Source organism: Poecilia formosa, unplaced genomic scaffold (genome assembly GCF_000485575.1).
Source record: "Poecilia formosa unplaced genomic scaffold, Poecilia_formosa-5.1.2 Scaffold626, whole genome shotgun sequence".
Taxonomy (NCBI): domain Eukaryota; kingdom Metazoa; phylum Chordata; class Actinopteri; order Cyprinodontiformes; family Poeciliidae; genus Poecilia; species Poecilia formosa.
The window spans coordinates 53,202-80,683 of NW_006800565.1; the positions used below are offsets into that span (position 1 = coordinate 53,202).

General features: G+C 47.2%; 3 protein-coding genes across 7 annotated transcripts; 1 reads left to right on the forward strand and 2 right to left on the reverse strand.

Moving 5' to 3' along the window:
• Window positions 1-3,148: 3,148 nt before the first annotated feature.
• fktn (fukutin) lies at window positions 3,149-10,811 on the forward strand. 3 transcript variants are annotated; one of them, XM_016665841.1, is made up of 10 exons: window positions 3,149-3,375; window positions 8,639-8,698; window positions 8,766-8,966; window positions 9,043-9,189; window positions 9,261-9,391; window positions 9,469-9,601; window positions 9,677-9,806; window positions 9,885-10,018; window positions 10,092-10,221; window positions 10,535-10,623. In XM_016665841.1, exons 1-10 carry the CDS (start codon window positions 3,274-3,276, stop codon window positions 10,576-10,578), a joined length of 1,212 nt encoding a protein of 403 aa, XP_016521327.1. In that variant the 5' UTR covers window positions 3,149-3,273; the 3' UTR covers window positions 10,579-10,623. The 3 variants fall into 3 exon arrangements, with proteins under 3 accessions (XP_016521327.1, XP_007541773.1, XP_007541772.1); XM_007541711.2 differs by having other exon boundaries at window positions 3,151-3,375; window positions 8,769-8,966; window positions 10,097-10,221; window positions 10,535-10,811; XM_007541710.2 differs by having other exon boundaries at window positions 3,152-3,375; window positions 10,097-10,221; window positions 10,535-10,811.
• Window positions 10,812-11,306: 495 nt separating this feature from the next.
• On the reverse strand, window positions 11,307-16,387 carry ufc1 (ubiquitin-fold modifier conjugating enzyme 1). The gene is made up of 2 exons (XM_007541713.2): window positions 16,383-16,387; window positions 11,307-11,977 (listed from the first exon to the last, which is right to left on the reverse strand). The coding sequence occupies exon 2, from the start codon at window positions 11,953-11,955 to the stop codon at window positions 11,443-11,445; it is 513 nt and encodes a 170-aa protein (XP_007541775.1). The 5' UTR covers window positions 11,956-11,977; window positions 16,383-16,387; the 3' UTR covers window positions 11,307-11,442.
• Window positions 12,804-25,177, reverse strand: ythdc1 (YTH N6-methyladenosine RNA binding protein C1). 3 transcript variants are annotated; one of them, XM_016665840.1, is made up of 16 exons: window positions 24,953-25,176; window positions 17,978-18,079; window positions 17,587-17,852; window positions 17,146-17,515; window positions 16,991-17,053; window positions 16,815-16,909; window positions 16,611-16,719; window positions 16,414-16,531; window positions 16,259-16,343; window positions 16,000-16,154; window positions 14,781-14,860; window positions 14,618-14,654; window positions 14,506-14,545; window positions 14,362-14,424; window positions 13,385-13,573; window positions 12,804-13,309 (listed from the first exon to the last, which is right to left on the reverse strand). In XM_016665840.1, the coding sequence occupies exons 1-16, from the start codon at window positions 24,978-24,980 to the stop codon at window positions 13,121-13,123; spliced, it is 1,989 nt and encodes a 662-aa protein (XP_016521326.1). In that variant the 5' UTR covers window positions 24,981-25,176; the 3' UTR covers window positions 12,804-13,120. The 3 variants fall into 3 exon arrangements, with proteins under 3 accessions (XP_016521326.1, XP_007541777.1, XP_007541776.1); XM_007541715.2 differs by having other exon boundaries at window positions 17,146-17,518; XM_007541714.2 differs by having other exon boundaries at window positions 14,362-14,545; window positions 17,146-17,518; window positions 24,953-25,177.
• Between the last annotated feature and the right edge of the window lie 2,305 nt (window positions 25,178-27,482).

Consider the following 27,482-nt stretch of genomic DNA (forward strand, 5'->3'; position numbering starts at 1 on the left):
TTGTTGAAATTGCAGATACCTTTCTTAAAAGCTGAGATTATTCATAATATATTTTGTAAAAGTGAAATTCGTTTAATATAAAAATCATCAACAAGTCCACTTTTATTGGTTCTATTTAATCTTGCAATGAGTTTACTTGTGTGGCCCCCTGCAGATCAGATTAAGCTGCATGCGGCCCCTAAACCAAAATGAGTCTGACACCCCTGGTTTAGATCATCTACCGGAGTTTCCATCGCCGTGTCCCGCGCTCTTCCAGACAGGGCCAGGGCGACAGCCAGCGCTTGTTTTTCGACTCCAAATCTGTAACTCTCGTCCAAATGTTGCCTTCATTCTTCCAGCTTTCGTGAGGCTTTCCTTCCTCAAACGTTGGCGGAACTCTGTAGTTACTAACCATCCTCGGCTACCAATGTTAAATAAAAGAACTAACTCGTTTCTTTATTCAGCTTTATTCCGCCATGTGCATCTCTCGAACAGACAGACTGAGAGCACCGAAGACGAACAAACCCATAACATATGCTCCTGGCATAACAGTGCCCCTAGTGGATAGACATGTAGTACAAATAAAACAAAGGAGTAACAATCCGAATATGGACTGGAAGCCCCGAGGTCAAAGTGGGGAACTCCAACCTGCTGAGTAAAACTAATCAACAGGTTTGATTATTTAAGGTGATCCAGGTGTGTCTGCAGTCACACGGATATCAGTAGCTGCATCCAGGTGAGCCGTAAATGTGGAGCTTTGGCTCTGATGGAGAGCAGAGGGAGGATTGATCAGAGATCATATTGATCTGATGGTTTATTGGTGTTTAAATTCATCCAGAGTGATCATCCTGGGGCTCTGAGCAGAACTTAAAGAAGGAGCCGAGCGGTACCGGTACCGGTCCAGCTGCAGCCATCCAGCCGCCCGCTTTGTGAAAGCGCCTTATGGACATAAAGCATCTTAATTCTGTAAATGTAAAACTTATTCACATGATTCTACTAATAATAAACGTCCAGTTTATTCTGACTGTCTCTTTAAATCCCAGCTGACCTGCTGCTGTTCAGGCACTTAGATCTCTTTGTATTTTATTTTATTAATCTGGATTTTTTCTTTTAAATGTATCTTTATTTTTGTGAGGTGACATTATGTGCCTCAAAGCACCTTTTAAATAAAATATATAATTATTGTTGTAAATACTCATTCTGCTACAAACAAGGCCGTTGCCATGGTTACTGCCCCACGTGGTGGCAGACTTCCGGGTATTTATGCTAATTTACATTCTTATGTATTTATGGAGGCGACAGGCAAATTAGGATTAATAAAGGAAAGGTGCGCGGCCACCTGCGGCTTCATGCATCCCTTTGTTTTGTGATCCACACTTTTCTAAACTTTTCCGTTCGCCAAGTTTTATTGTGAAAACTGTTCAGTCTTTTATGCACGAGGCCCCTGGTCTCCTTCCACACTCAGACTCAGGTTCATTAATAAATGTGACCTCTGACCTCTTGCTGATGATGGCGACAGCTCTTGGGTTCTTCCCAGGATGAGATGACCTCTGACCCTGTATCACCTTCTTCTCCCAGGTTCCTTCTGCTGCTGTCATCAGTAGTGGTTCTAACTTATTAAGTAGATACTTTCTGGCTCCTTCCAGAACCTTTTATTATGATCCTGCTGCGGTTTGGACCAGAACCGGGCCAGCAGCTTGTTGCCTAGATGACTAGTCTCTGTCAGCTTGTTTTGTGTGGAAAAGGATTTTACTCATAAAGTGAAACCTCCTGTCTGAATGAGATTAAAGGTGAAATAAATAAAATCAGGAGCTTTATTGATAAATTAACATAATAGTATGGAGTGAAAATAGTCTCAAAATACCTGTGTGTGTGTAACCTCGGTAATTCTGACCGATCAGCATAAATCAGTTCTGCGTTGTGTGAATAAGGGCCAGGAGACAGGATGAGATGAAACGTCGTTTATCTGTGCGAAACAGAATATGGACTGATCACAGCGGGTTCATCACCTTACGAGGGACAGCATTTCATGTTAGCAACAAGCTAACATAGCATTTTACTGGAGCCTTAAACTCAGTGAACCTGCCTCGCGCCCATCTCTCATGAACTGGCAACGAGATGTTTGTGTTCACTATATGTAACCCTGCCAACCACCAGGAGGGGGTGCTGTTTCACCCTTTACACATGAACCCAAACTGCGAAGTAATGACAAGTGGAATTCTATACAATATTAACTATGTTAAATGTGTAATACTGGGTTTGTAATCCATAAGTATCTTTGTATGTAACTTTGGATGGTTGTATCTGTGAAACACGATTTGTAAACCGTAAAAAAAATTTGCATAAACTTGTAACTTGTAAATATGTGGTCAAATGAACAAATATGAAGAAATTACGAATACAAAATAAAGTACACACACACACATTTACAATTTCTACAAATGTTACATTTAGTAGATATTTACAAATTCAAATCTCCTCCTACGCCTCACATTTGTGCATAAGTGGTGCGTTTAAATGCTGGTGGAAAGCTGGGACATCTGATTTCTGTTTGGAGTCTGTTGGAAGCTGAAATAAGTCTCAAAAATCCTCGTGCATCGTAACCGGATCTGTGCAAAAATGCACTTTGGTTTTATTTAACATTTGTAGGCACAGGAGAAGGTTTGAATACCTAATTATCAGATTTTTGAGGCTGAAGTTAAAAAAATCTATGTGTAGAAATGTAACATTTGTAGAAATTGTAATTGTGTGTGTAATTTGAATTTGTATTCGTCATTTGTTCATATTTGTACACATGACCTTATATTTACAGCTGAGTTAAGGTTTACAAATGGAGTTTCGCAGATAAAACCATACCAAGTTACACACAAAGATGCTTATGGATTACAAATCCAGTATTAGACACACAGGTATTTTGAGTCTATTTTATAATTACCGAAATGAATTAATAGATTTCTATTTTTTATTTATAAACCCACCAGCCGTCCTTTTTGGGTTTAGTGAGATTTTCTGAACCTTTGCGTGTTGGATCAGAACCAGGGCCGGGCTGGGTTCACCTCAGGAGTTCCGGTAGGAAACAAAAAGGATGAATTCAGTCATCTGATGATCAATGAAGTCACTAAAATGATTTTCATTCAAACAGGAAGACGGACTTTTACTGTGAAGGGGCTGGCAGGAAATGAGCAGCTTCTTCTCTGCTGAACATTAAAGATGGCGGCGGACGGTTTGCGGTGTTTCCTTTCGTAGCCGCGTTAGGATGGCTGGGTTGTGACGTCATGAACGGCTCGGTACCGGATGCCTCGTGTGAACCGGACCTTCGTGTTTGTGCTGCTGCTCGCGAGCAGCTGCGCGTTCCTGCTGTTCCAGCTCTACTACTACCGGAACTACGTCAGCAAGGTGAGGGGCGGGACTCCTCGCTCAGGTATGATGTGTTGTGTTAAAGAGAGTCCAGGTTCGGACTGAAGTGGGTCACTGGATGCAGAACAGCTGGTTCCGGTCCAGATCCTCTGCCTCACTCCTTCTTCTGTTTCAGGAATTGGGACCGATCAGAACAGTTCTGTTGGTTCCTGCTGGTGATGCACGGTAGAGGTGGAGGCATGGACTCCTCCTCTACTCGCTGGCCCACAGGGGGCGCTGCTGGCTGTGGCGAACACACGGAGATTATATTTTACAGATGATTGATTTAAAGTAATTGTGTGGAAGGAAAAACTCAACCTGCTTCCAGTGAAATACAGGAGAAGTTTTCAGAGACAAAATAATCTGTAGATCCTCAGATTATAACTGATGATGAGAATATTTAGTGTTTATNAGTAACAAGATCTACACCCACATAGGAAAAGCTATTGTGTGCTTCACGACCGACATTAAACTTTGACCTCAGGTGAGGCATGACTGACTCTGAAAACATGTGTGATCCACCCCATATAAAATCATCAACATGACAAGCAAGTATACCAGTTACATTTTTTTGCTCATCCAGCCAATAGAAAACTGCAGGTCAGCCTGAGACATGACGCCTCCTGCTTCAATCATGATGCTTTTTACCCTGTTATACCAATACAGTGAAGCATCAGCTAAACCATACACACATTTTTTAAGTTTCCAAAGCACACCTGTGCTATTGGCCTCTCGAGGAGGTTTGATGAAAATGGCTCTGGACAGTTGCATTCCTTGTAAAAAAGCAGATTTAATGTCCATAGAGTGAAGTTCCCATTGTTTTTGACATACAACTTCCACCAGGAGTCTCAGTGACTCTGAGGCACAGGATGGAGAGTCCTTTTGTAGGTCAGAAACTTGTAGCTCCTCAAATCCTCATGCAACAAGTCTTGCTTTTGGCATTATTCCATTTTCAGTCTCTTTCAGAGTGCACACCCAACGAGTAGAGACACACTTTTGTCCTTTGTCCTCAATTTCCTCAAACACTTGGTTCTGTTTCCAGCTTTTTATTTCATTTTCCTTTGCTTCATCAAACGATATGTCCTTACTCACAAAAACATCCTCGTGCATATCTGTATCCTCAGCATCTGCCTGGATGTGAAGATCCTCCAACTGTGACAGGTCAGCTGACTCACTGTTGCCAGCCACTTCTGCTGGCTCAAGCAGCTCCAAGTTAAACCAGTTCTTGTATTTCCCAGTTGCTTTGCCGGCACGTCCCAACACTTTGGCTTTTTGTGAGACACCCTCTGCATTTCTGAATGTCACAATTTGACCTGTCTTTATGATGGTGTTCTCAGAGTGCAGTCTCTCAGCCTCTGCATTTTCAGGAGCAGGCAAATGATGATTCTCAGGATTTACTGCAATAGTGTCTCCTTCTACATTCTCTTCAATGATGTCCACTGTGTGTTGTCCTCAACTGTTCTTCTCATCGCAGGTAATCTGAGGTTCTTCATTCTCGTGAGTAACTTTCCTCAATCTGAGTTGATGGACTCTGACACAGGTGCCTCCGTGTCTAACAAAAACGACTGCACCATCTTGACCAATCACCACTCCTGGTCCTTTCCATTCTGGACAATCCACTCTTTTGTAAAAGACTTTGTCTCCAGTTTCATATCGCTCGTCTATGGGCCACATCTGTTTCTTTAGTGCTCTCCGTATCCTTTCTGAACATTCTGCTTCTGTAAAAGCTTTTCTTGCAGCATGCAAGGCTGAAATGTGCTTGGCAACCCATTCACTCTTGGTGGTGCCCTCTAGAGCTGGAGCTTTGTCTATTAATACAGAAGGCAGGTTAGGATTCTGCCCGAACACCAGCTGATGTGGGCTGTATCCATGGACACTTTGCATAGAGTTCCTTGCCATCAGGGCCCAGTCCATGGCAGTGCTCCAGTCACATCCAGTACTTGCTTTGACTTTCAGCAGGATCTCTGTCAGAGTTTGATTGTGGCGCTCCAACAGTCCATTGCTCCATGGACTGTAAGCAGGTGTTGTCTTGACTTCAATATTAAAGTTCTCGGCCATGTCTCTCACTTCCTCATTATTGAACTCACCACCATTGTCACTGAACAACTTTTGTGGTGGGCCATGCGCACTGATCCAATCATGAATAAAACGTCTGACTATTTCAGAAGACCTCTTGGTGGTTAAGACACTACCAGCACTGAAACGGGTAAACTGGTCTATAATGTGTAGGTACCAAACCCCAGGCTCAAGTTCGTGCAGATCTACAGCAACAGTTTCATTGTATGTAGATGCCAATGGTAAGCCGACAGCAGGTTTTGGTTTGGTCTTACAATATTTTTGACACACTTCACATTGGTTCACGATGTTTTTCAGCAGACTGTCACATTCTGTGTCCTTGTTGCCAGAATTAGTCAAAAGTCTCTGTATTTTGTCAGCAGAGGCGTGTCCAAACTGTTTATGAAGTTTCTCCAGAACTTTCATCTTTTCACTTGTGTTCATCTTGTCTGTTGTAGTCAGTATTTCTTCCTCATTAGCTTGCAATAGCTTATCAGAGTGAATGAAACTTCTGTTTTCCCTGTCCACAATGTTTACACAATAATGACCTGAACTAGTAAAGTCCAGTTTGACAGGCTGGTTGAACATCACTACTGTCCCTTTCATGTCCAAAACAGTCCCTGCCCTTTTCAATGAGGTCTTACTCAGCAGCAGCGGGATGTTAACAGGTACTACTTCAGTTTCTATATTACACTTTGTGATGCCAATTTTAGCAGGNCCAGTGAAATACAGGAGAAGTTTTCAGAGACAAAATAATCTGTAGATCCTCAGATTATAACTGATGATGAGAATATTTAGTGTTTATCATACAAACCGGATTCCAAAACAGGTGTGACACTAAACAAATTGTGAATAAAAACTGAATGCAATGACGTGGAGATGGCAAATGTCAATATTTTATTCGTAAAAGAACATAGATGGCAGATCAAAAGTTTAATCTGAGTAAATGTAACATTTTAAAGGAAAAATATGTTGATTCAAAATTTCAGTGTCTACAAATCCCTAAAACGTTGGGACAGGTAGCAATAAGTGGCTGGAAAAAGGAAATTGAACATATAACAAACAGCTGGAAGACCAATTAACACTAATTAGGTCAACTGACAACATGATTGGGTATAAAAAGCTTCTTACAGTGTCAGTGTCTCTATGAAGCCAAGATGGTGAGAGGATCACCGATTCCACCATTGTTGTGCAGAAAGATAGTGCAGCAACACCAGAATGGTGTTACCCAGTGTAAGATAGCAAAGACTTTTAAGTTTTCATCATCAACTGTGCATAACATCATCAAAAGATTCAGAGAATCTGGAACAATCTCTGTGCTTAAGGGTCAAGGCTGTAAAACTACTGGATGCTGGTGATCTCCAGGCCCTTAAACGTCTCTGCACCTCAAACAGGAATGTCAAGGAAATGACAGCCTGGGCTCAGGAATACTTAAGGAATACTAAAGCATCGTCAGTGAACACAATCCACCGTGCCATCTGCCGCTGCCAGCTGAAAGAGAGCAAAGAGGAAGCCATTTCTAAGCAGCTCCACAAGCTCAGCCGTTTGCACTGGGCTAGGAGTCATTTAACATGGAGGGAGGCAAAATGGATGACTGTTCTGTGGTCAGATGAGTCACGATTTGGATTTCTTTATGGAACACCGGGACGCCATGTCATCCGGACCAGAGAGGACGAGGATAACCCAAGTTGTTATCAAAGTTCAGAAGCTGCATCACTGATGGTCTGGGGCTGCATGAGAGCTGGTGGCCTGGGCAGCTTGCATGTCTGGAAAGGCCCCATTAAAGCAGAGATCTATGTTCAGGTTCTAGAACAACATCTGCTCCCATCTAGACGTCTCTTCCAGGGAAGACCCTGCATTCTTCAACATAATGACCACATTCTGCAGCAATCACAACATCATGGTAGGAGAAGGATCCGGGTTCTGACATGGCCTGCAGTCCAGATCTTCACCTATAGAGAACATTTGGCGCATCATAAAGAGGAAGGTGCCACAAAGAGGCCCAAGACGATTGAACAGTTAGAGGCCTGTATCAGACATGAATGCAGAGCATTCCTATTTCTAAACTTGAGACACTGGTCTCCTCTGTCCCCAGACGTCTGAGTGTTGTAAGGAGAAGGGGAGATGCCACACAGAGGTAAAAATGGCCGTGTTCCAACCTTTTGGGATTTGTTGACGTCATGAAATTTTGAAACAACATATTTTCCCTTAAAATGACACATTCTCTCAGTTTAAACTTTTGATCTGTGATTTGTGTTCTATTCTGAATAAAATATTAGATGTTGGCACCTCCACATCATTGCATTCAGTTTTTATTCACAATTTGTTTAGTGCCCCAACTTTTCTGGAATCCGGTTTGGATTTATATAAAAGCTGATTTATCAAACCGACTTCTCTGAACCCCATCTGTCATCCTGCAACAACACAACCTGAAATGAAAACATGAGACTCGCTGTCTTTGTTTCTCCTCATGTGAAGGAGGCGCTGTTAGTACATGAGACTGCCACAATAAAAGCATGAACAGTCTCCAAACCAATGATGGAAATCAAAGCGGTCTCTGCCTTCACTGCTGAGGCTCTAAAAAACATTTTAGGTTTATTTGTAATTTAAAGGAAAATAGATTTTGGAAAAACAAACTCTTTCTCTCACCAGTAGACGGACGACATAAAACATTTACTTAAAGATGCAGTTGGTCAGCGAGGGGCTCTGCGCCGCAGCCTGCCATGAATAGTGTTTCCATTCATTATGGCACAATCATTGGTAAGCTAGCTGTAGCGTCACACCAAATAAACTGTTGTTTACATGCAGTACCTCACAGACCACTAGGGGGCGCCCACGGACCAGAGGCAGGTTGAGAACTGGCCTGGAAATCCGACCCAAAAGAAACCAGCAGAACCAAATGGACAGGCTGAGGAGTCCTGGGATGGCCTAGTCAAAGCTCAGATCATTTTAATTGAACCCTTTACTGTAACAAGTGAACAACCCAAATTCTGACCCAGTTACTGAACAAGGACCCAAACGGATTGGCAGCAGGAAGTCCTAGCTCTGTAACTGAGTCAGTCCTGGTTCTGGTTCTGGTGCAGAACCATAGTCGGACCTTTGCCAGAGGACTGTGAGTGAGGTTCTGGACCCTCAAATGGATTCTGTTCAGTCAGACCTGGACTGATCATCAACCAGACCTGGACTAACAGTTCTGTGTGTTCTGCAGGAACCAGGCCTCCACCTGCTGGACCCTGCAGGTCACGTGATGTCCAGCCAGGTCCAATGGGTGAGTCAGAACCGGCAACCACCCGGTCGAGCTCCGCCTGAGCCTGACCCGGTTCCTCTGTCTGCAGCAGAACCTGAAGAAGTTCTTGGCGCTGGCCCAGTTCTTCCGGCTGCCGCTGTTCCTGGCCGACAGCGCCGCGCTTGCTCTGCTTTCCCAGGATGCTTTGCGGCAGCGGGACCGGGCGATGCACGAGCCGCACTGCAGCTTCCTGTGCGCCGGCCGGCCAATCACGTCCTTCGCTCTGCCGGCCAGCCAATGGCAGCTCAGCGTGAGTGCACCGCCGTCAGGATCTGGCTTCCTGCTGGAGAACACGGCTTCCTGCTAACGCCTCCGTCTCTGTGCAGCCTGGCTTCCTATTGGCTGCTGAGCAGAAGGGCTTCCAGCTGCTGGAGGTGAGAGGTCGTGACCCCCGACTGGCCAGCCTGGACACCCTGTCGGGAGAAGAGATCCCGCTGCACTTCCTGTTCCGTCTCCACGGTTACATCATCCATGTGGGTCCAGGTGCTGCCGGTTCTGGTTCTGGAAGGTGTTGGGCTGCTGCAGTACCTGTCCTTCTCTGCAGGTGGTGCTGCTGTACGAGCGCAGTGGGGGCTACCTGTGGCACGGCGCCCTGCGCCTCAAGGCCACCGCTGACCCGACCTTTGCCCCCTTCAGGCTGCTGGACTATGGGCGCCACGCCGGGGCCTACGATAGGTCAGCGCCTCCTGGTGGGGGTCATGTTACTGTTACGTCACCTGGATGTGACATCACGTTTGTGTCGCCCCCTGCAGGCCGGAGCTGCTGCTGACAGTCGTAGACGGCCTGGACGTTCGCGTCCCGCGCAACATTTCCCGTTTCCTGGTGCAGCGGCAGGAGGCCCGGTTCCTGGAGTGCCGTTACCATGACGCCCGCAGCTTCCTGCAGGTAGGTTTGTCTGAGGTGAGCCAGGTGTGGAGTCATGTGACCTCTCTCTATCTCTCTCTCTCTCTGTGTGTGCAGCTCTACCCAGACGACTCGTCCGCGGCGGCGGTGGAGTTCCGGAGGAAAGCGAAGGTACTGCTGAGGCTAGCGGCGCAGACCCTGGGCCGGCTGGACATCCCGTTCTGGATCAGCAGCGGCACCTGTCTAGGTAATGCCAGTTCCTGCCCCCATCAGAACCACTGGGCTGGCCGCATCACCTTTCCTCTGGTTCTGCCGCCCCCTGCAGGGTGGTACCGGCAGTGCGGCGTCATCTCCTACAGCCGGGACGTCGACATCGGGATCTTCATCTCTGACTTCCGGCCCCAAATCACGACGGCGTTCCGCGATGCCGGGATGTCGCTCAAACACCAGTTCGGAAAGGTCCTGGTTCTGTTCTCCGTCGGACCCGGTCGGTTGGGTTTAGACTGAAGAGTGGTCTGCTTTTATTTTGAAGGGCAGGTGGAGGACAGTCTGGAGCTGTCCTTTCTGGGCGAGGACGTCAAACTGGACATTTTCTTCTTCTACAGAGATGGAGACGTCGTGTGGAACGGAGGAACGCAGGCAAAGAGCGGCAGGAAGTTCAAGTAAGAGTTCTACTTTCTGTTTGTCTCCATGTCCATCGAACAGAACCAGCCTGATCCAGAACCAGAACCACCTGGTCCAGGATCTCAAATCAGAACAGTATGTGTGATGTATGTGAAGGTTTAACTACAGCTACCTTAAAAGCCCGTGGTTCTGATCCATTTACTAAGCAGAGATTAATCATGTCAGCAGTAGTTCATATTCACCAGGGGTGGCGCCCCCTGGTGGCGCAGCTCTCTCTGCCGTCCGCCATCTTCTTCTTCTTCTCTGGTCTTGTTTGCCTGAATGTGAATAATATTTCTTTTTCTTCTCCAGGTATGTCTTCCCTTCCTTCTCCCTGTGCTGGGCGGAGCTCCTAGAGGTCAAAGTTCGTGTTCCATGTGAAACGCTGGACTATGTGATGGCGAACTACGGCGGCACCTGGAGCGTCCCCGTGAAGAGCTGGGACTGGAAGTCGTCGCCTAGCAACGTGATAGAAAATGGGGTGTGGCCTGTAGCGGAGTGGGCGGGGCTTATCCAGGTGTACTGAGCAGCTGCTACTTTTTTACATCCTGTCTGTCAAACAGGTTTAATAAAACTCTGTTGGGGAACCAGCGCCTCCTGCTGCTCATTATTATTATGACAGTTAGGTTCCACCAATCAGGGAGCACCTCCAGCTCTGACCTCATCGGTCCTCCGTTCACGCTGAGGCGTGTTGGGCCCGGTTCTCAGAACCTTATGGGTTACTTTTCCGGATCCCAACGAGTTCAGAACTAATCAGAAAGTTCTGGGCCTTCAACAGAACCCTCTGATTCTGCCACACAACAAGGGTGGGACTTCCAGAGCAAAGAGGTTCTGGTACCGGCTCGGTTCACCACCACACTGCTGCTTCTGTGCAAACGAACCAGAACCGTCTGATTTCAAGATCCAGAAGTTTAGCTCTGAACCAGGACTCAGAACCTGACTGAGGAGAAAACCTGCAGATCCAGAACCAGGCCCAGTTTACAGAGTGGTGCCGGTTCTGTTATCCAGAAACTGAACAGATTAAAGAACTCCAGAACCACCTGAGGATGCTGCATGACCCGGTGTGTAGTAAGAGAACCAGACAGACACTCGGAACCAGAACTTTATTTTCTGTGCAATCACATTCTCACAGCAGAACCGGAAGTGTTGTTTCTGTAGGACTTCGGTTCCAGCTGAGAGTTCCAGAACCGGAACCTTGTCCATATGTCACCCCTCTGACGTCACTCCGCCACATCACGCGGCTTCTCCTTGTGGACCACGTGACCTTTGCTGATTAGGTCCGGGATTTCCACGGCCAGCCAAGGCGCGAGCCCGAGCGCCATCAGGTGCGCGAGCCCGAAGCGGGGCACGTTGCGCGCCCACAGCGGGGCGAAGTGTTCGGTCAGGCAGATCTTCCCGCCTCGGAACATCTTGGCGGTCTTCCCGTCCAGCTCCGGAACCGCTACTTCCGGCGCTGTTTCCGGGTACGTCACCGGGATGTCGAACTCCACGCGAAACTCGTAGCGCAGTAGCTCGTGTACGAACCAGCAGGTCCCGGTCCAGCGCGTGCCGTCCGGGTTGGACTCCAGCCGGAACCAGTCGTTGTCGGCAGCCTTGTTCTGCTCCACGAACCGGATCAGAGCCTGGTACTCCTCCTTCAGCCGCTGCGGCCACAGCGCGCGCTCCCGCGGGCCCGCGTGCGTCTTCAAGAGCGGGATCTGTGACACGGCTCTGCGCGTGGCCTCGTCCGCCATGGTGCCACGGTTCGGTTCGGTCCTGCTCCGGGTTGTCTGTGTCGGCGATACTTCACCCTGACGTGGACCTGCGGCTCCAGAGAAACCGGAAGTTGCTGTAACCTTCGGAGCCCTTTCCGGTCCCTTCAAAGCAAAAGCCCCCGCTGGTTCTGAATGATGCTGACCATATCAGAACCTGAGCTGCGAACCGAACCGCAATGACGTCACTAACTCGTTCAAATGGTTAACATAAAGAACCTGCAGCAGGATCTGGGTTCTGAACCGAACAGAACCTGCTGGTTGTAGTTTTAACCTAACGGAACTACTTAAATCCAGGTTCTGGTTCTGAAACGGTTGTTTGAAAGGAGCGGAACTGACCACTGATGTTCTGGACCTCCGACCCGGTCCAGCTTTTATAAAGGTTTGCAAAGCCCAAAATTATTCATACTCCCAGAAGCTTAGATGGTTTCATGTTTCTTCTGACCAGCAATAATAAAGAACCAGGTCCAAACTGCTGGTTCTGATTTATCTTGAGATTGAGTCACATAACCCTGACTCAAGCAGGTCTGGTTATTGAACCGGGTCCAAAAGAACTCTGGGTAACCAAGTCGAAGTGCTTTCTGGTCTGAAACTTGCATTTGGACCCGCTTCAAAGTTCTGAGTTTCCACTGAATGTGTGTCGGATGTTCTGATTCTGCCGGGTCTAAAGTTTTGGACTGAACTCCACTGAGGCGGTTCTGATCCGGATCCTTCATTTAGCAGGAAGAGTCTCAGGCTCCGGCCCCTCCGAGTCTCCAATCAGCAAGACAACAACCAATCAGACAGCAGGAAATCAAACAGGAAGTGACAAAACAGGCAGGTTTCATGTAGAACATTAAAAAACTTTTAATATGAAGGATCCAACAGGAAACATCCAACCTTTCACAATAAAACCAGTATTGTTTGTGTCATGTTACCCCTAGGAAGGCCCCAACCCTCCTGTTGGCACCCAGCCTACAGACTGAGAGCATTCTGGGAAATGAAGACACCATAAAAAAGTTTTTACGGACTTTCAAATTAAAAGTTTGGCCAAAGAAACTTTATTGAAGAAACGGACGTGAACACTGATGTTGTCATCCTGCAGCTATTTATACATAATTTGAAAATGAAGGGGAAGTCAGACTGTCAAAATAAGAGCGCTCAGTGATCACCTGCGGTACCGCCCCCTCTCCTTGTCCCTCTCTCTCTCCCTGTCTCTGTCCCTCGCCCGCTCTCGCTCACGGTCGCGCCGCGGCCCGCCGCGCTCTCTCTCTCGCTGCCGCTCGCGCTCACGCCGGCTGCTCACCACCGCTTGCGTGCGCCGCAGGAAGTCATCCACTCGCATGTCGTAGTCGTGCTGCAGGACAGGAAACAGGAAGTCAGACCCAGCAGGTTCTGATCTGGATCATTTTAGAACCGGATCAGAACTCACCGGGCTGGACGCGAAGGCGCGGTGCTGTGGCACGCGCTGCTTGTCTCTGAAGCGAGGGGGCGGAGCCTCGTGCGGCGGCAGGGAGGGGTGGTGGTGGTGGAAGGCCTGGTGGGGGGGCGGCGGGGGGTGGCTGTGGTGGTAGTAGGGGGGGTGGTGGGGGGGCTGCTGCTCCACGCCGGGGTACGCCGCCTGTCCACACAAACAGGAAGGGTCAGCTGGTCGGGGGCGGGGCTTAGAACCAGTTCCCTAAAGCCGTTTTCGCACTGCAAGGAACAGAACGGGTTCAAAGTAGGGCCGACCGTGTTTGCATTAGAACTTTCAACCCGGTTCCACCCGGCCCGATTGGAACCACAAGAGCTGTGGTTCCAATCGGGCCGGCCAAGCGGGGCTGCTTAGAACCAGCAGCTGATTGGTTTAGAATCAGACGTTGGTCGGGTCCAGCTGGCTCTCACTAAACTGTTCGTACTGTATTTTGTAAAGAGTGCTCTTTTTAGTAGTTTTATTTTTAATTTGCGATGAATTCGTCCCAATATTCTGCTGTTACCTGGTCCCATGATGAGGTCATTTTGTCCTCCGTTTACTCGCTGATGAACAGAACCAACTGGATCGGTCAACGAGGAAAGAGAAAGTTTTCTGCCGCATCTCTGAGGAAAAGGCTTCGGCCGCTACATGGAAACCGTTTAGTTTCAAACGTGATGACGTCACAGCATCGATGGCGGCCTCAGTTATACGCAAACACTGCAGCACGAGTGGAACCGGACCGAAGCATGCCGGTCCGGACTCTGCAGTGTGGAAACGGCTTAAGGGAGCGGGCTCATGGGAACCAGCAACCAATCAGAACACTCTAATTTAACTCCTCTCTGATTGGTCGAATCGAAACCAGTAAAACGGCCCTGGCCCCACCTCCAGGTGCACCTGCCAGGTGAGGTGGCTCAGTAAGCTAGCATGCCTGATCCAATCAGAACCAAGAACCATACCAGAGTCTGCCATGGAGCCGGGGGCCCCACATTGTGGTGGTAGTCCCTCATGTAGTCGTAGGACTGAAACAGGTGAACACAGGTAGACGTCATACAGGTGAGTGCGCTGACATCATGCTGCAGAGGCCACGCCCCCAGACTCACCCCGTTCAGGAAGACGTCTCGTCTCACACTGGAGAATCTCCTGCAAGAAGAAACATCACATCTTACTTTCTACCTGAAACTGAGGTCCCGCCCACTGCCAGGTGAGTCTCACCTGTCCACCGGCTGGCTCCGTAGGTCTGGGATGAATCCTGGTGATGAGTAACAGTTAATGACAGCTTAGCGGGTAACATTTACCTAACAGGTGAAGAGGCTGAGCTATTTAGTTAGCAAGCTAAACTAGCATGCTAGTAGGCATGTGAACAGGTGATCTGCACCTGGCCGCTGGTTGAAGTCGGGCGGGCCGTCGGCTCGCGGTCGCTTCCTGCCGTGAAGGTCATACTCTTCAGGTCGACGCCTACGTGAACAAGTCCACAATTAAGACACACACATGCGGACAAAATCACACACACACACTCAGCCTCACACACATCGAGGCAGGTACAGTATTCCCTGAGCGTCGTCTGCAGGCGCCTGAGCAGGGAGGCGGGATCAGAGCAGCCAGGTGCTGCTGCTGTCGTCATGGTGATGAACCCTGGTACATTACCTGCTGCCGTTCTGATCCTGTCACCATGGCGACAGTTACCCGGTCCACAGACCCGCGCTCAGGTTAGCGTCCTCCCAGCGACAGTCCTGCGGTCGGGTCGGTTCTGGTTCTGACCCTGGCTCTAGTCACACTCTCACTCACACAGGAAGGAAACAGAAGAAAGCCTCTGGAGGGCGACATACCGCTGCTGGAGCCGTTAGGGAAAACTAACAAACAGTTCCTCATCACGTCCATTACAGACCCTCTTATTTTGAAAGGGTGATGGTGATGATGATGGTGCAGTCCTGTTAATCAACACCGAAAGCCCCGCCCCTTTGAGCCCAAGCCCCGCCCCCTCCATACCAACAGTCCTGAACACAAGCAACCAATCAGGGCGTTCCGGCGTCCGTTGGCTCCTCCCCCGGGCGCCAGATCAGTCCATCAGCCCCCCTCCCCCCGACAGTCTGCCCCAGCAGGGGGGGTAGGAGGGGACAACACTGTCCTTGAGGTGGGGGGGGCCCTGCTGTCAGTCCAAAAGTCCTTCGTTTCTGTGATTTACCTCACAGAAAGCCAGGAAGCCCCGCCCCCGGCCACGCCCACCTGCTCAAAGCCAGAAACAGTTCCACCCCCCTCCCCCCCATCAGTCCATCGTCCTTTTATTCTGAAAGGTCAGCCACAGTCCGACTACCCGCCAAACAACTTCCTGCAAAGACAAAATTTCATCATGAGAGAAATTCCATCCTGCGCCGCTCTGCCGCCGCCATCATCAGCAGGCGGCGCTCCAATCACACATCAACTCCTCAATCTGGTGACCTCATCACGCCGCCGAGGAACTACTTCCTGCCTGACTCAAAGCTTCAACCAGAACGGCGCAACAACAGAGCGGCGCCGTGTCCGTGGTCCGGCAGCAGGTGGCGCCGTGTTGCAGCAGCAGAACAGGAAGCGGGGGAGGAGCTCGGTGATTGGCTAACCTTCCCGGCTCGCGCTGCGGTGGGCGGCCACGCGGCCGCAGCTCTGACGGCGTCTGGCCCTTCTGACGCACGCGCCGCGCCACGTGGTGCACGTCCACGCTCTCGTCCAATGGGAACAGGGCGCACAGCTGGGCACCCACCTTCGGCTGGATCTCCTGCAACAGAGCGTAGGGTTGGAGAGGAACCGGGTCCAGAGCTTGGACCGGAACCAGAGCCTGGACCGGAACCGGGACCGGAGCCAGGACCTTGACGGGCTCACCTGGCCGTCACGTCCGATCTTCACGGGCTTGTTGTCGTTCCAGGGGTTAAACAGGTGAGCCGTCTTGATGAAGGGCAGCTCCCTCCTGCAACACAGGGCTGTCAGAACCGGGTCCATCCAGAACCGGGTCGGTCCAGGTTCCGGAAGCAGCTGACCTGCAGAGCCAGTCGATCTTGAAGACTCCGCCCAGCATCTTGGCGTTCATCCCGGCAGGAAGAACCCAGTGGATCGGAGAACCGTCATGGTGCGACTCTGACGACAGGCGAGCAAAACCTGCAGGAAACAGGAAGTCAGAGCCATGGAAACAGGAAGTCATAGCGATGAGGAGGAATCAGGAAGCAGATGAAGGCACCTTGGAACTTGCCGCTCTCCCTGACGGAGAAGACGAGGATGACGCTTCGCGCTGACTGGAAGGCGGCGTTCAGTTTCTTCTCGTTGACCGGCAGCGTGGACCAGACGCCCTGCAGGCAGGACACGGTTGCCATGGAGACAGAGCACAGTAATCAACATTAGTGCACGGCGGTGGCGCCGCCAGCACAGGAGGCCGTGGACCGACCTTCGCCTTGGCCAGGGAGACGTTCTCGTGGTTGTTGCTCTTGATGAGGAAGAAGCGGGCTTCCCGCAGGATGTAGCGCAGCTTGCTGGTGGGATCTGCAAAGACATAAGCGCGTTCAGGCAGCGGGCCGAGTCGGTACCGCCGGATCAGTACCACCGGGTCTGGAAGGTTCTTACTCTCCATTCCTTTCCGAACGGCTCGAACTGACGACGACAGCTTCTCTCGCTTCTTCTCCGACCCTTTCAGAATAAAAGCCGAGCACTGATTTCAGAATAAAAGCACAGCACCGATTTCAGCTGCTGAGGTGAACGGTGGTCGTTGCCATGGTTACCTGAGGCTTCGGAGGCGGAGCCTGAGCGTCCTGACTCTCCGTCAGAGAAACTGACGGAGGAGGCGGAGCGAGAGTCGCCGGCCTCGCTGCGCGTGTCGTAGTCGTTCCCGTCGCCATGACGCTCATCATATTCATCCTCCTCCTCATCTTCATCCTCCTTCTCTCCCTCCTCCTCCTCCTCCTCCTCCATGCCCTCCTCCCCCTCCTCCTCCTGATTGTCCTCCTCCTCTTCCTCCTCCTCGTCGTCGCCGTGTGAGGCGGCGGGGGAGGAGCTTCCCGACGCCGGCTCTGAGCTGTACTCCGCCTCCTCCTCTGATTGGTTGTCTTCGCCGTGAGGGGAGGGGCTCACTCGCCTCTCGTCGCGCCGCAGCTTCTAAACACAAACAGGAAGTGAGCGATGACATGAGCGGCAGGCGGCGCGCTCAGGGTGAGGGTCGTTACCCGGCTCAGAGCCTCCACACCGCGCTGTGACTCCCGGCGCCGATCGTCCTCCGCACCGCGACTACGCGGGCCCTCTCGGGGCCCACGCCGCCCCTTTCGCTCCTCGTAGTACTCGTGATGGTAGGCGGTGGCGTGGCGGCGCGGGCTGGACGGCTTCTTGGAGCTCAGCGCCCGCTTCCCAGAGGACCTGGAGGGGGCGTGGCCTGACGAGGGGCGGAGCCTCTTCACGTCTTGGCTGTCCGATCGCTCGCTCTTCCTCTTCACTCCTGAGAGAGAGAGGACCTGCTGCTGTGACATCATCGCTTACAGTGGCATCATGTGAGGTCAGACTGAACCGATCCAGAACCAGAACCAGAACAGAGTCCAGGCTCTGAGGGAGGCGGTTCCGTACCTTTCTTGTCACCGACGTCGCGCTCCGTCTCCGGATTGTAGAGCTCGTCGTCCTGATCCGGCGCTTCGGTCAGAAGATCCTCCAGAACGTTTAGTTCCCCATCTGAAACAGAACCGAGACGCTGAGGACGTCCAAGAGACGGGGGACAAGGGTACAGAGGGACAGAGAGACGGGGGGGACAGAGAGACGGAGGGACAGCGGCCCCTACAGGACACTCTGGGTTAGCTTTTTCCTCTGGTGACGGTTCTGGTCTTGGACCAATCAGAGGCCAGCGCAGGTGTGCGTATGGACCCGTTAGCTGCTATTGCTAACAGCCACTCAGCTTTACCTGACTGTGCGTTGCTGATTAAAGGTAGAGAGAAACGAGCGGCGCTGAGGTTGGTTCCTACCTCAGAATGAAACGTTTCTGGTTTAGTTATAACTGAACTTTAAACCAAAGAATGACTTTTCATCATATTGTTGTATTCTAACTTATTTTTACTGTTGAATTAAGTGACTTTCAGTCCAGTCATCCAACCCATTGCTCTGGTTTGGGGGATATATTTGGGTTCATTATTTTGAAGTGAACTTGATGAATATTATCTGATCATTGATCTGGAATTATGATCCTAAATAAAACCGACAGTCTTCACTCTGCCTCATGCTGGGCTGGCGTCCAGAAAGAAGCCTGACTGGAATCTTTTTGCCTTGAAAAACAAAATTAAAACTACAAAAATAATCTAATTAAAGACAGAAAAACTATTCCCGGAGCTGGACCTCACTTTAAGCCTTTCTGAGGGACGTCGAGGACGCGTCCGGACAGGAACATGTCTCCAACAGTATTTCCTAATTTTTTTTCCCTTCATGTTCCTCCAGCTATGCTTTTCAAAATAAAATGTAACTAATGAGTCCCATCAGTGATTGTTGGGTTGGACGCCGCGCTGAGTCAGGAAGCGGCTAACTGCTAGCACGTTTCACAGCCAGCAAAATGTTTCCACTAAAATATATAAAGGAAGTCGGCTAACATGAACCCGCGCTGCAACTTTGACAGATTATCAGTGGAGCAGGTGCTTAACTTAGCGAACCAATCACAGCGGGCGTCCAGGTGATCACTTGTTAATGATCAAAACATGAAAATTCAAAAACAGAAAACTAGCAGACTGGGGTTTTAAGCACTTTGTCTGAAATGTTTTTTGTGTTTATGTTCCTGATGTAATCTGTGGGCTCATGCAGCTGTTGCCATGGCAACGGGTCTGCATGTAATGCTGGTTAAAACAGAGAAACCAAACTGTCTATAGATCTGCATGCAGAGAGAATACAGACTTTACACATTCAAACATCTCAGCTTTAACTTAAGTCACATTTAATAGAAACTGGATGATGAATATGGGGCCATTTTTGGCTCCTGCAGGTTCACGTCACTCGCTGCAGCGGCTAACCGGCCAATACAGCAACATGTGGCTCCTCTGCTCCACAACAGAGACATGAGCAGCAGAATCACAGCCGACACAGAAAAACATCCTTAGATGAATTAAAACCTGTCTTATTGTATAATTTTACAGTAAAGACATGTTTGCTACATTAAAGATGCATCATATCTGGTCTGCTGTGGAGGGTTAGGGTTACAAAGCCGAGTCATTTGGCTCACACGGTTATTCTGCTTTTAATATCACTTTGATTTTTATGAATCTAATGTTTGAGCATTTCATAAGATCAGGAAATAAAAGGAAACTATATTATTGTGATAATTCTTCTCAGAAAATATTGCTGAATTTTGTAACTATTTTGAACTGTAAACAACCACTGAGCAGATATAAACCATAAAATAAAATATGACGGAAAAGTTCATTTTTATAATGTCTCACCAACTGAGACATTATATGGATTCATGAGGTGACTGATGTTTTCACATATTTATATCTCTCAGTATGTTTAATACCTGATAAAAAGTTATTTTCAAAAAGCCTCATCAGGACGTATACCCCAACTTACTGAATAAGACTGCATGGCATTCATATTTAAGTTTTGGCCTTAGAAAAAAGAAGCAGCTTCCAGCAGCTGTGGGTGCATAGCGCCCCCTGTCTTCCTCACCAACGTCCTGCACAGACTCTTGGCTTCAGTCCTGCTGGTCGGAAGATTGGCTGCATTTATGAAAGTTTATTTCTGTTCTGTAGACGAACCATATCTGAGTAGTTCATTAAAACTGACCCACAGCGTTCAGCAAAGAGGGACAAACAATCAGCAGATTATAATCCGATTACAGCAGAGCCTACTGGCTGATACNAGCTTTTTCCTCTGGTGACGGTTCTGGTCTTGGACCAATCAGAGGCCAGCGCAGGTGTGCGTATGGACCCGTTAGCTGCTATTGCTAACAGCCACTCAGCTTTACCTGACTGTGCGTTGCTGATTAAAGGTAGAGAGAAACGAGCGGCGCTGAGGTTGGTTCCTACCTCAGAATGAAACGTTTCTGGTTTAGTTATAACTGAACTTTAAACCAAAGAATGACTTTTCATCATATTGTTGTATTCTAACTTATTTTTACTGTTGAATTAAGTGACTTTCAGTCCAGTCATCCAACCCATTGCTCTGGTTTGGGGGATATATTTGGGTTCATTATTTTGAAGTGAACTTGATGAATATTATCTGATCATTGATCTGGAATTATGATCCTAAATAAAACCGACAGTCTTCACTCTGCCTCATGCTGGGCTGGCGTCCAGAAAGAAGCCTGACTGGAATCTTTTTGCCTTGAAAAACAAAATTAAAACTACAAAAATAATCTAATTAAAGACAGAAAAACTATTCCCGGAGCTGGACCTCACTTTAAGCCTTTCTGAGGGACGTCGAGGACGCGTCCGGACAGGAACATGTCTCCAACAGTATTTCCTAATTTTTTTTCCCTTCATGTTCCTCCAGCTATGCTTTTCAAAATAAAATGTAACTAATGAGTCCCATCAGTGATTGTTGGGTTGGACGCCGCGCTGAGTCAGGAAGCGGCTAACTGCTAGCACGTTTCACAGCCAGCAAAATGTTTCCACTAAAATATATAAAGGAAGTCGGCTAACATGAACCCGCGCTGCAACTTTGACAGATTATCAGTGGAGCAGGTGCTTAACTTAGCGAACCAATCACAGCGGGCGTCCAGGTGATCACTTGTTAATGATCAAAACATGAAAATTCAAAAACAGAAAACTAGCAGACTGGGGTTTTAAGCACTTTGTCTGAAATGTTTTTTGTGTTTATGTTCCTGATGTAATCTGTGGGCTCATGCAGCTGTTGCCATGGCAACGGGTCTGCATGTAATGCTGGTTAAAACAGAGAAACCAAACTGTCTATAGATCTGCATGCAGAGAGAATACAGACTTTACACATTCAAACATCTCAGCTTTAACTTAAGTCACATTTAATAGAAACTGGATGATGAATATGGGGCCATTTTTGGCTCCTGCAGGTTCACGTCACTCGCTGCAGCGGCTAACCGGCCAATACAGCAACATGTGGCTCCTCTGCTCCACAACAGAGACATGAGCAGCAGAATCACAGCCGACACAGAAAAACATCCGAAGATGAATTAAAACCTGTCTTATTGTATAATTTTACAGTAAAGACATGTTTGCTACATTAAAGATGCATCATATCTGGTCTGCTGTGGAGGGTAGGGTTACAAAGCCCAGTCATTTGGCTCACACGGTTATTCTGCTTTTAATATCACTTTGATTTTTATGAATCTAATGTTTGAGCATTTCATAAGATCAGGAAATAAAAGGAAACTATATTATTGTGATAATTCTTCTCAGAAAATATTGCTGAATTTTGTAACTATTTTGAACTGTAAACAACCACTGAGCAGATATAAACCATAAAATAAAATATGACGGAAAAGTTCATTTTTATAATGTCTCACCAACTGAGACATTATATGGATTCATGAGGTGACTGATGTTTTCACATATTTATATCTCTCAGTATGTTTAATACCTGATAAAAAGTTATTTTCAAAAAGCCTCATCAGGACGTATACCCCAACTTACTGAATAAGACTGCATGGCATTCATATTTAAGTTTTGGCCTTAGAAAAAAGAAGCAGCTTCCAGCAGCTGTGGGTGCATAGCGCCCCCTGTCTTCCTCACCAACGTCCTGCACAGACTCTTGGCTTCAGTCCTGCTGGTCGGAAGATTGGCTGCATTTATGAAAGTTTATTTCTGTTCTGTAGACGAACCATATCTGAGTAGTTCATTAAAACTGATCCACAGCGTTCAGCAAAGAGGGACAAACAATCAGCAGATTATAATCTGATTACAGCAGAGCCTACTGGCTGATACGGAGGACAGTATAGGTCAGTGTTTCTCCACCCTGGTCCTCAGGCCTCCCTGTCCTGCGTGTTTTAGGTGTTTCCCTTCTGCCACACCTGGATTCTATCTCTGGGTGATTAACCCTCCCGTTATGTTCGTTTCTGAGGTACAGCAATAATGTTCGTGGGTCAATTTGACCCGCAACATAACAGGAGGGTTAACAGGATCTGCAGCACCTGATGTTCATGCAATCAGGTGAATCAGCTGGAATAGAGGCTCATCTAAAACATGCAGAGCAGGGGGGAGAGGGGGGGGCTGAGGACCAGGGTGGAGAAACACTGATGTAGATCAACACCAATTTGATGACTGATGCTTTAGATGGTCAGAGTGGGTCCTGAGGGCCGGCGTGCTGCATGTTTTATTCTCTCCCTGCTGGTAGAATCAACCTTTTCAGCAGGTCAATGTTCTTCTTAGGCCTCTAATGAGCATCATTGGATCCAGGTGCGCTAAACCAGGGAGAACTAAAACATGGAGGATGCAGGTGTTCCGTTTATCTGTGCTACCCGTAAATCTGTCCTACCTTGTGGCGATGCCACATCGATGCTACGTCACAATCTGCTGACTCAGCAGATTTCTTATCCTACCTGTAGACATTTCATTTCATCGCAGATTATGGTCAGCTTTATTAATTTTTGATATACCTGGCTTTCATTAAGCTGCTGTATTGGTTCATGTTTTTAGTTTACTTTATGGGCAGCTTGTAAATACATTTATGGCTTTAGTTTGCTGTCTGCAATGTCATTAAACAAGTTATTGTTTGGAGGTTAATCAGGACAAAATACATTGTTTTGTGGCTATTTTTTCCCTATATTTTAAAATAGTTTAGTTTAATTACATTCTTATTTAACTTTGCTAAATACATGTTGGTAGCGATACTGACTGAAGCTGTAATAGCCGTGTAATATCAGTGTACATGAATCATATCCTATCATTTCAGGTGCACAGTGATCTGTGCAGTTTGGTGGACACATTGTGGCTGCATTTAATAAAGTCTGACATACAACGTATTAATGCGCAAAAGAGAGTTGCGGTGAGTTGTATTTGTCTTTAATTTAATTCCAATAAATACCTCTTTCCTCTGTCTGATATTGTTTTATTCTTACAAACACCAATGTATTTAAAATACTTTTAACAGGTAGGATATTCTCATAAAATAATTAGTGCAAACATCTATAGCTTTTCATTTTAAAAGAGTAGGATATTCAGATGAAGGAAGTGATCTTCTTGTGGTTTCATTGTGTATATAAATTGTTCCAATGCTAAGCTAAGCATAACTCCTAAGCTTCCACTTCAGTCACTCAGATAATGTTATCCAATGCATTAAAATTAACGACCCGCTGTAGTTTTCTGTTTGCAAACATGACGGTAGCAGTTTTGAACGGGTAGCACTGACAGATAGACTTAGTTATCTATCCATGCTACCGTAGGAAAATCTGACGAGTGTTAAGAAAATAAATTTAAAGTATGCTAGTTTTAAAACTTAACATGTCTTGATTGAAATAGCCTAATTATAGTTTTAAAATCAATAACATAGTCTGCCCTATTGACCTTTATGTTACCTGTAGTTACAGCAGATGGTTTGCTAGGATCTTTTGAACTGCCCTTTATCTGTGTGGGAAAACAATCAGGAGAAGTTCCAGCTTTTCACACACATCTGTGAAAAGCCGTAAACACAGCAGGAGTTCCTGGCTTTAGAGAGGGTCAGAGATAGCTCCTGGTTGGATGAGCAAAGATACGCCTTATTTGAATAAATTAAAGATGAGAATACGCCTTTTACTATAAAACTTTCTACACAGAAGTAACAGATCAGATTTGTTCTTGCAATTCTCCAAAGACGTCTTTGCTTTTTGTTTGTCGTTTCCATCTTTTGTCTTTTTCCCTTTCTCAGGTAAATTAATGTGTTTGTGCTCTGAGGTTTCTGATGTTATACGATGTGCTTTCCTGGTGATGGTATGCATCAGTCATGAATAAAAGCTGATTATTGTGACGCTGTCATCTCTGTGTGACTTTTATTTCCACGCATGGAATCATTGAATCCGGGAGCAGAGGAGAATATAACGAGCCAGAAGTTAATCATTTTATTCTCTTAACACGAGGTAGCACAGATAGTCAGAACACCGGCCCTCCAGGACCCACTTTGGGCATCCCTGGCTTGAATCTGGAACTAACTCAAAATACCCAACTAGACGTGTTCATGACTTTGTGGTGGCCAGTCACATTTACCAAAGAAAACGACAATACGTGAATTAAGAAGCTAATATTTTTTATTACAGGTTGCATTATATATCAAGTTGTGTTAGCGCGGAGCAATTTCAGGTTAGGTGGTCCATGAGTGTTTGCTATCTGATCCTCAGCCTGAAGAAGTTAGATAAACACTGCCTTAGAGAGAGAATCACCTCTAGAAACGGATCATTTTCTACAGATGAACTGAAGCAATCAGGAACAAAGACGCCGCCGTCTTGCTAATGCTAATAGCGTCCATTAGCTACTAGCACCTTTAGCTCCGCTGCTGGTCAGTGATTCTCTTGTGTGCACCGTCAGGTATACATATCACGTACACATATTGTGAATTTCGCGGGTGTTTGGTCAATATTGATAAATAAATACGTCACCGTGATGCTAATGCTAATGGCTAATGGCCTACCTTTTTCCTCGCGCCGGTCGGCCGCCATGTCGCGCTCAGTGACGTTCTCCTGTCTCAAGAGCTGAAAACTGAGATAGACTGACTGGTTTTACTGGAAATAACACAAAACCCCCCAAAACCACCAAGAAGACCAGTTAGACCATCTGGAGGAGCCAAATGGCCAACTGCGTCTGCGGCTGGCGCTGCTGCTTCTTGTTGTGGAGATAATGGCATAAACAACGACGTGGCGCATTACCGCCACCTACAGGTGAGGAGGATCAGGACAAGCAAGGCTTACAAACAAAACTTTATTCTTTATCAGCCCAGTTACAAATTAAACATGTCTTTACATATCAAATAAGCATTCTTTCATATTCAGTATCTATGTTATCTATGCTCATTGTTTAGCACCCAGCGGTTAGCTTTCGTTCTCACAGCTTTTCTGATCTGCTCCCTTTAATTAATATGTTACATCTCCACCAGTTGTGCTAACAGATGAGTGAAGTGTCCTGATATACAATGTGATGTAACCCTACCCCAATGGAAATAAGAAATAATACAAAAAAGAGAACATAGTGACTGAGAAAAATTCAACATCAAGAATGACAAAACATGGATGGTTTAATTACAGAGTTTCTGTGTGAGCACCCTCATTCCAAAAAGACACGTCTGTCTTTGGGGTCTGCACAGTTGGTAGCACTGTTGCCTTGCAGCAAGAAGGTCCTGGGTTCAATTCCTGGCCCGGGGTCTTTCTGCATGGTGGGTTCTCTCTGGGGACTCTGACTTCCTGCCACAATACAAACTCATGACTGCCGGGTTAATTGCTGTGTATAAACTCTCCTTAGGTGTGTGTGATTGTCTGTTTCTGTGTTGCCCTGTGATGGACTGGTGACCTGTCTAGGTGACCCAGCCTCTTGCCCGCTGACCTCTGGACGGCCACCTGCAGCCCTCCTGACCCCAATGAAAAAGGGTGTAAGAAAACGGATTGATGGACAAACGTCTGTCTTTGATGATTCATGCAAAAGGGTTCTGCATTGTTTGCCTTATTGAACTTTAATGACATGAAAACAATTAATGAGTACAGAAGGAAAGACTGACAGTGAGCGCCACAGAATACATAAAATCAGATAAAAAACACTTCAGTCTTTCAACTTTCTTCAGCGCAGCTGATCTGTGATCGATTAGTCTGGTCTGAAACTGTTGTGCAAAATTTTAAGATTGCTACATGATTATGAGTGAACAGTTTAGTTATTCTTATGTAATACACGCGCTCATGAGAAAGTCTTCTGAAGCTACTACTCAGGCCTCGGTGGTACAATAAAGTTATTAAATTGTTTCTTCCATGACGTGTTTCGCTCCCCAGTGAAAGAAGATACCTGAGGTTGGATTCTGCTCTGTAACCAAACTCTGTGAATGAATGAAGCTCTCATAGCTCTGTACGCTGTGTTCAGGTCCTGACTGCATTCAGTCAGCAGACTTCAACGATGCGTTAGCCTTCGAATAAATACTGATTAAGAATATATTCTTTCTCTGGTTCTTCGGGTTTTTGAAACAGTTTTTCGTCACTCCTGGCCAAGGAAAAAATTCCACAACACTGTCTTTTTCCCATTGGGTGACTGGAGTTTAAACTGAGTGGGTGGGCAGGGCTCAGACATGCAGCATTAAATAAAACTATATTTAATAGACAAACATCCAGCAGGTAGCTAAGAGTTTGGGCGTGGAGACAGAAGAACATGTAATAATTAATTGTGAAAAGTATAGGGTAATCAGAGAAAAATTCAAACAAGAAATTAGGAAATATCATGTGGAGAGATTAAGAGTGAATAAGAAAGTAGTGACAACACGCCTGGAGGAGACAAAGGCGTGGATGAGGGTCTCAGCATCAGAACGGGAGAGAGATGAACGAATTTTGGAAATATTGCGAAGATGAAAAAAAAAACAGGTTTTAAACAGACGCCAAGGTTTGTAACAAAGGAGGAAATGGGAATGTCTTGTCCAGAGAATGAAATACTCGTCAGAGCCGAGGATGAACCTGATGAGGCGTTCCGATCAGTATGGCCTCGGTTTTGGAACAGTTTAGCTGAAGAAAGTTATGGCTCATCCAAGACTTAATCTCCTCCAGGCAGGACGTTAGCACAATAAGCGGAGGTGAAGTGGAAGGTGATCCCGTTCTAATGTAAAGTTGCAAATTGTCCACATAACAGTGAAATGAAATGTTATGCCGAGTAATGATTTTACCTAAAGGCAGCAAGTAAAGAGAGAAAAGCATAGGCCCTAGAACTGACCCCTGCGGGACACCACAGGACACGCTAACGGCCTGGGACTTGGAGTTGCCAAGGCAGACACATTCCAGCCTGTTGGAAAGAAAAGATTGAAACCAATCCAGGACAGATTCACCGAGACCGACTTCCACATGCAGACGATGTAGGAGAATGTTTTGGTCCACAGTGTCAAATGCAGCAGTGAGATGAAGGAGGACAAGCATGGAGGCTGTGGTGGACCGAGCAGTTAAGGAACAGCCAGGCACCGGTTTAAAGTCAAAATAATTGTT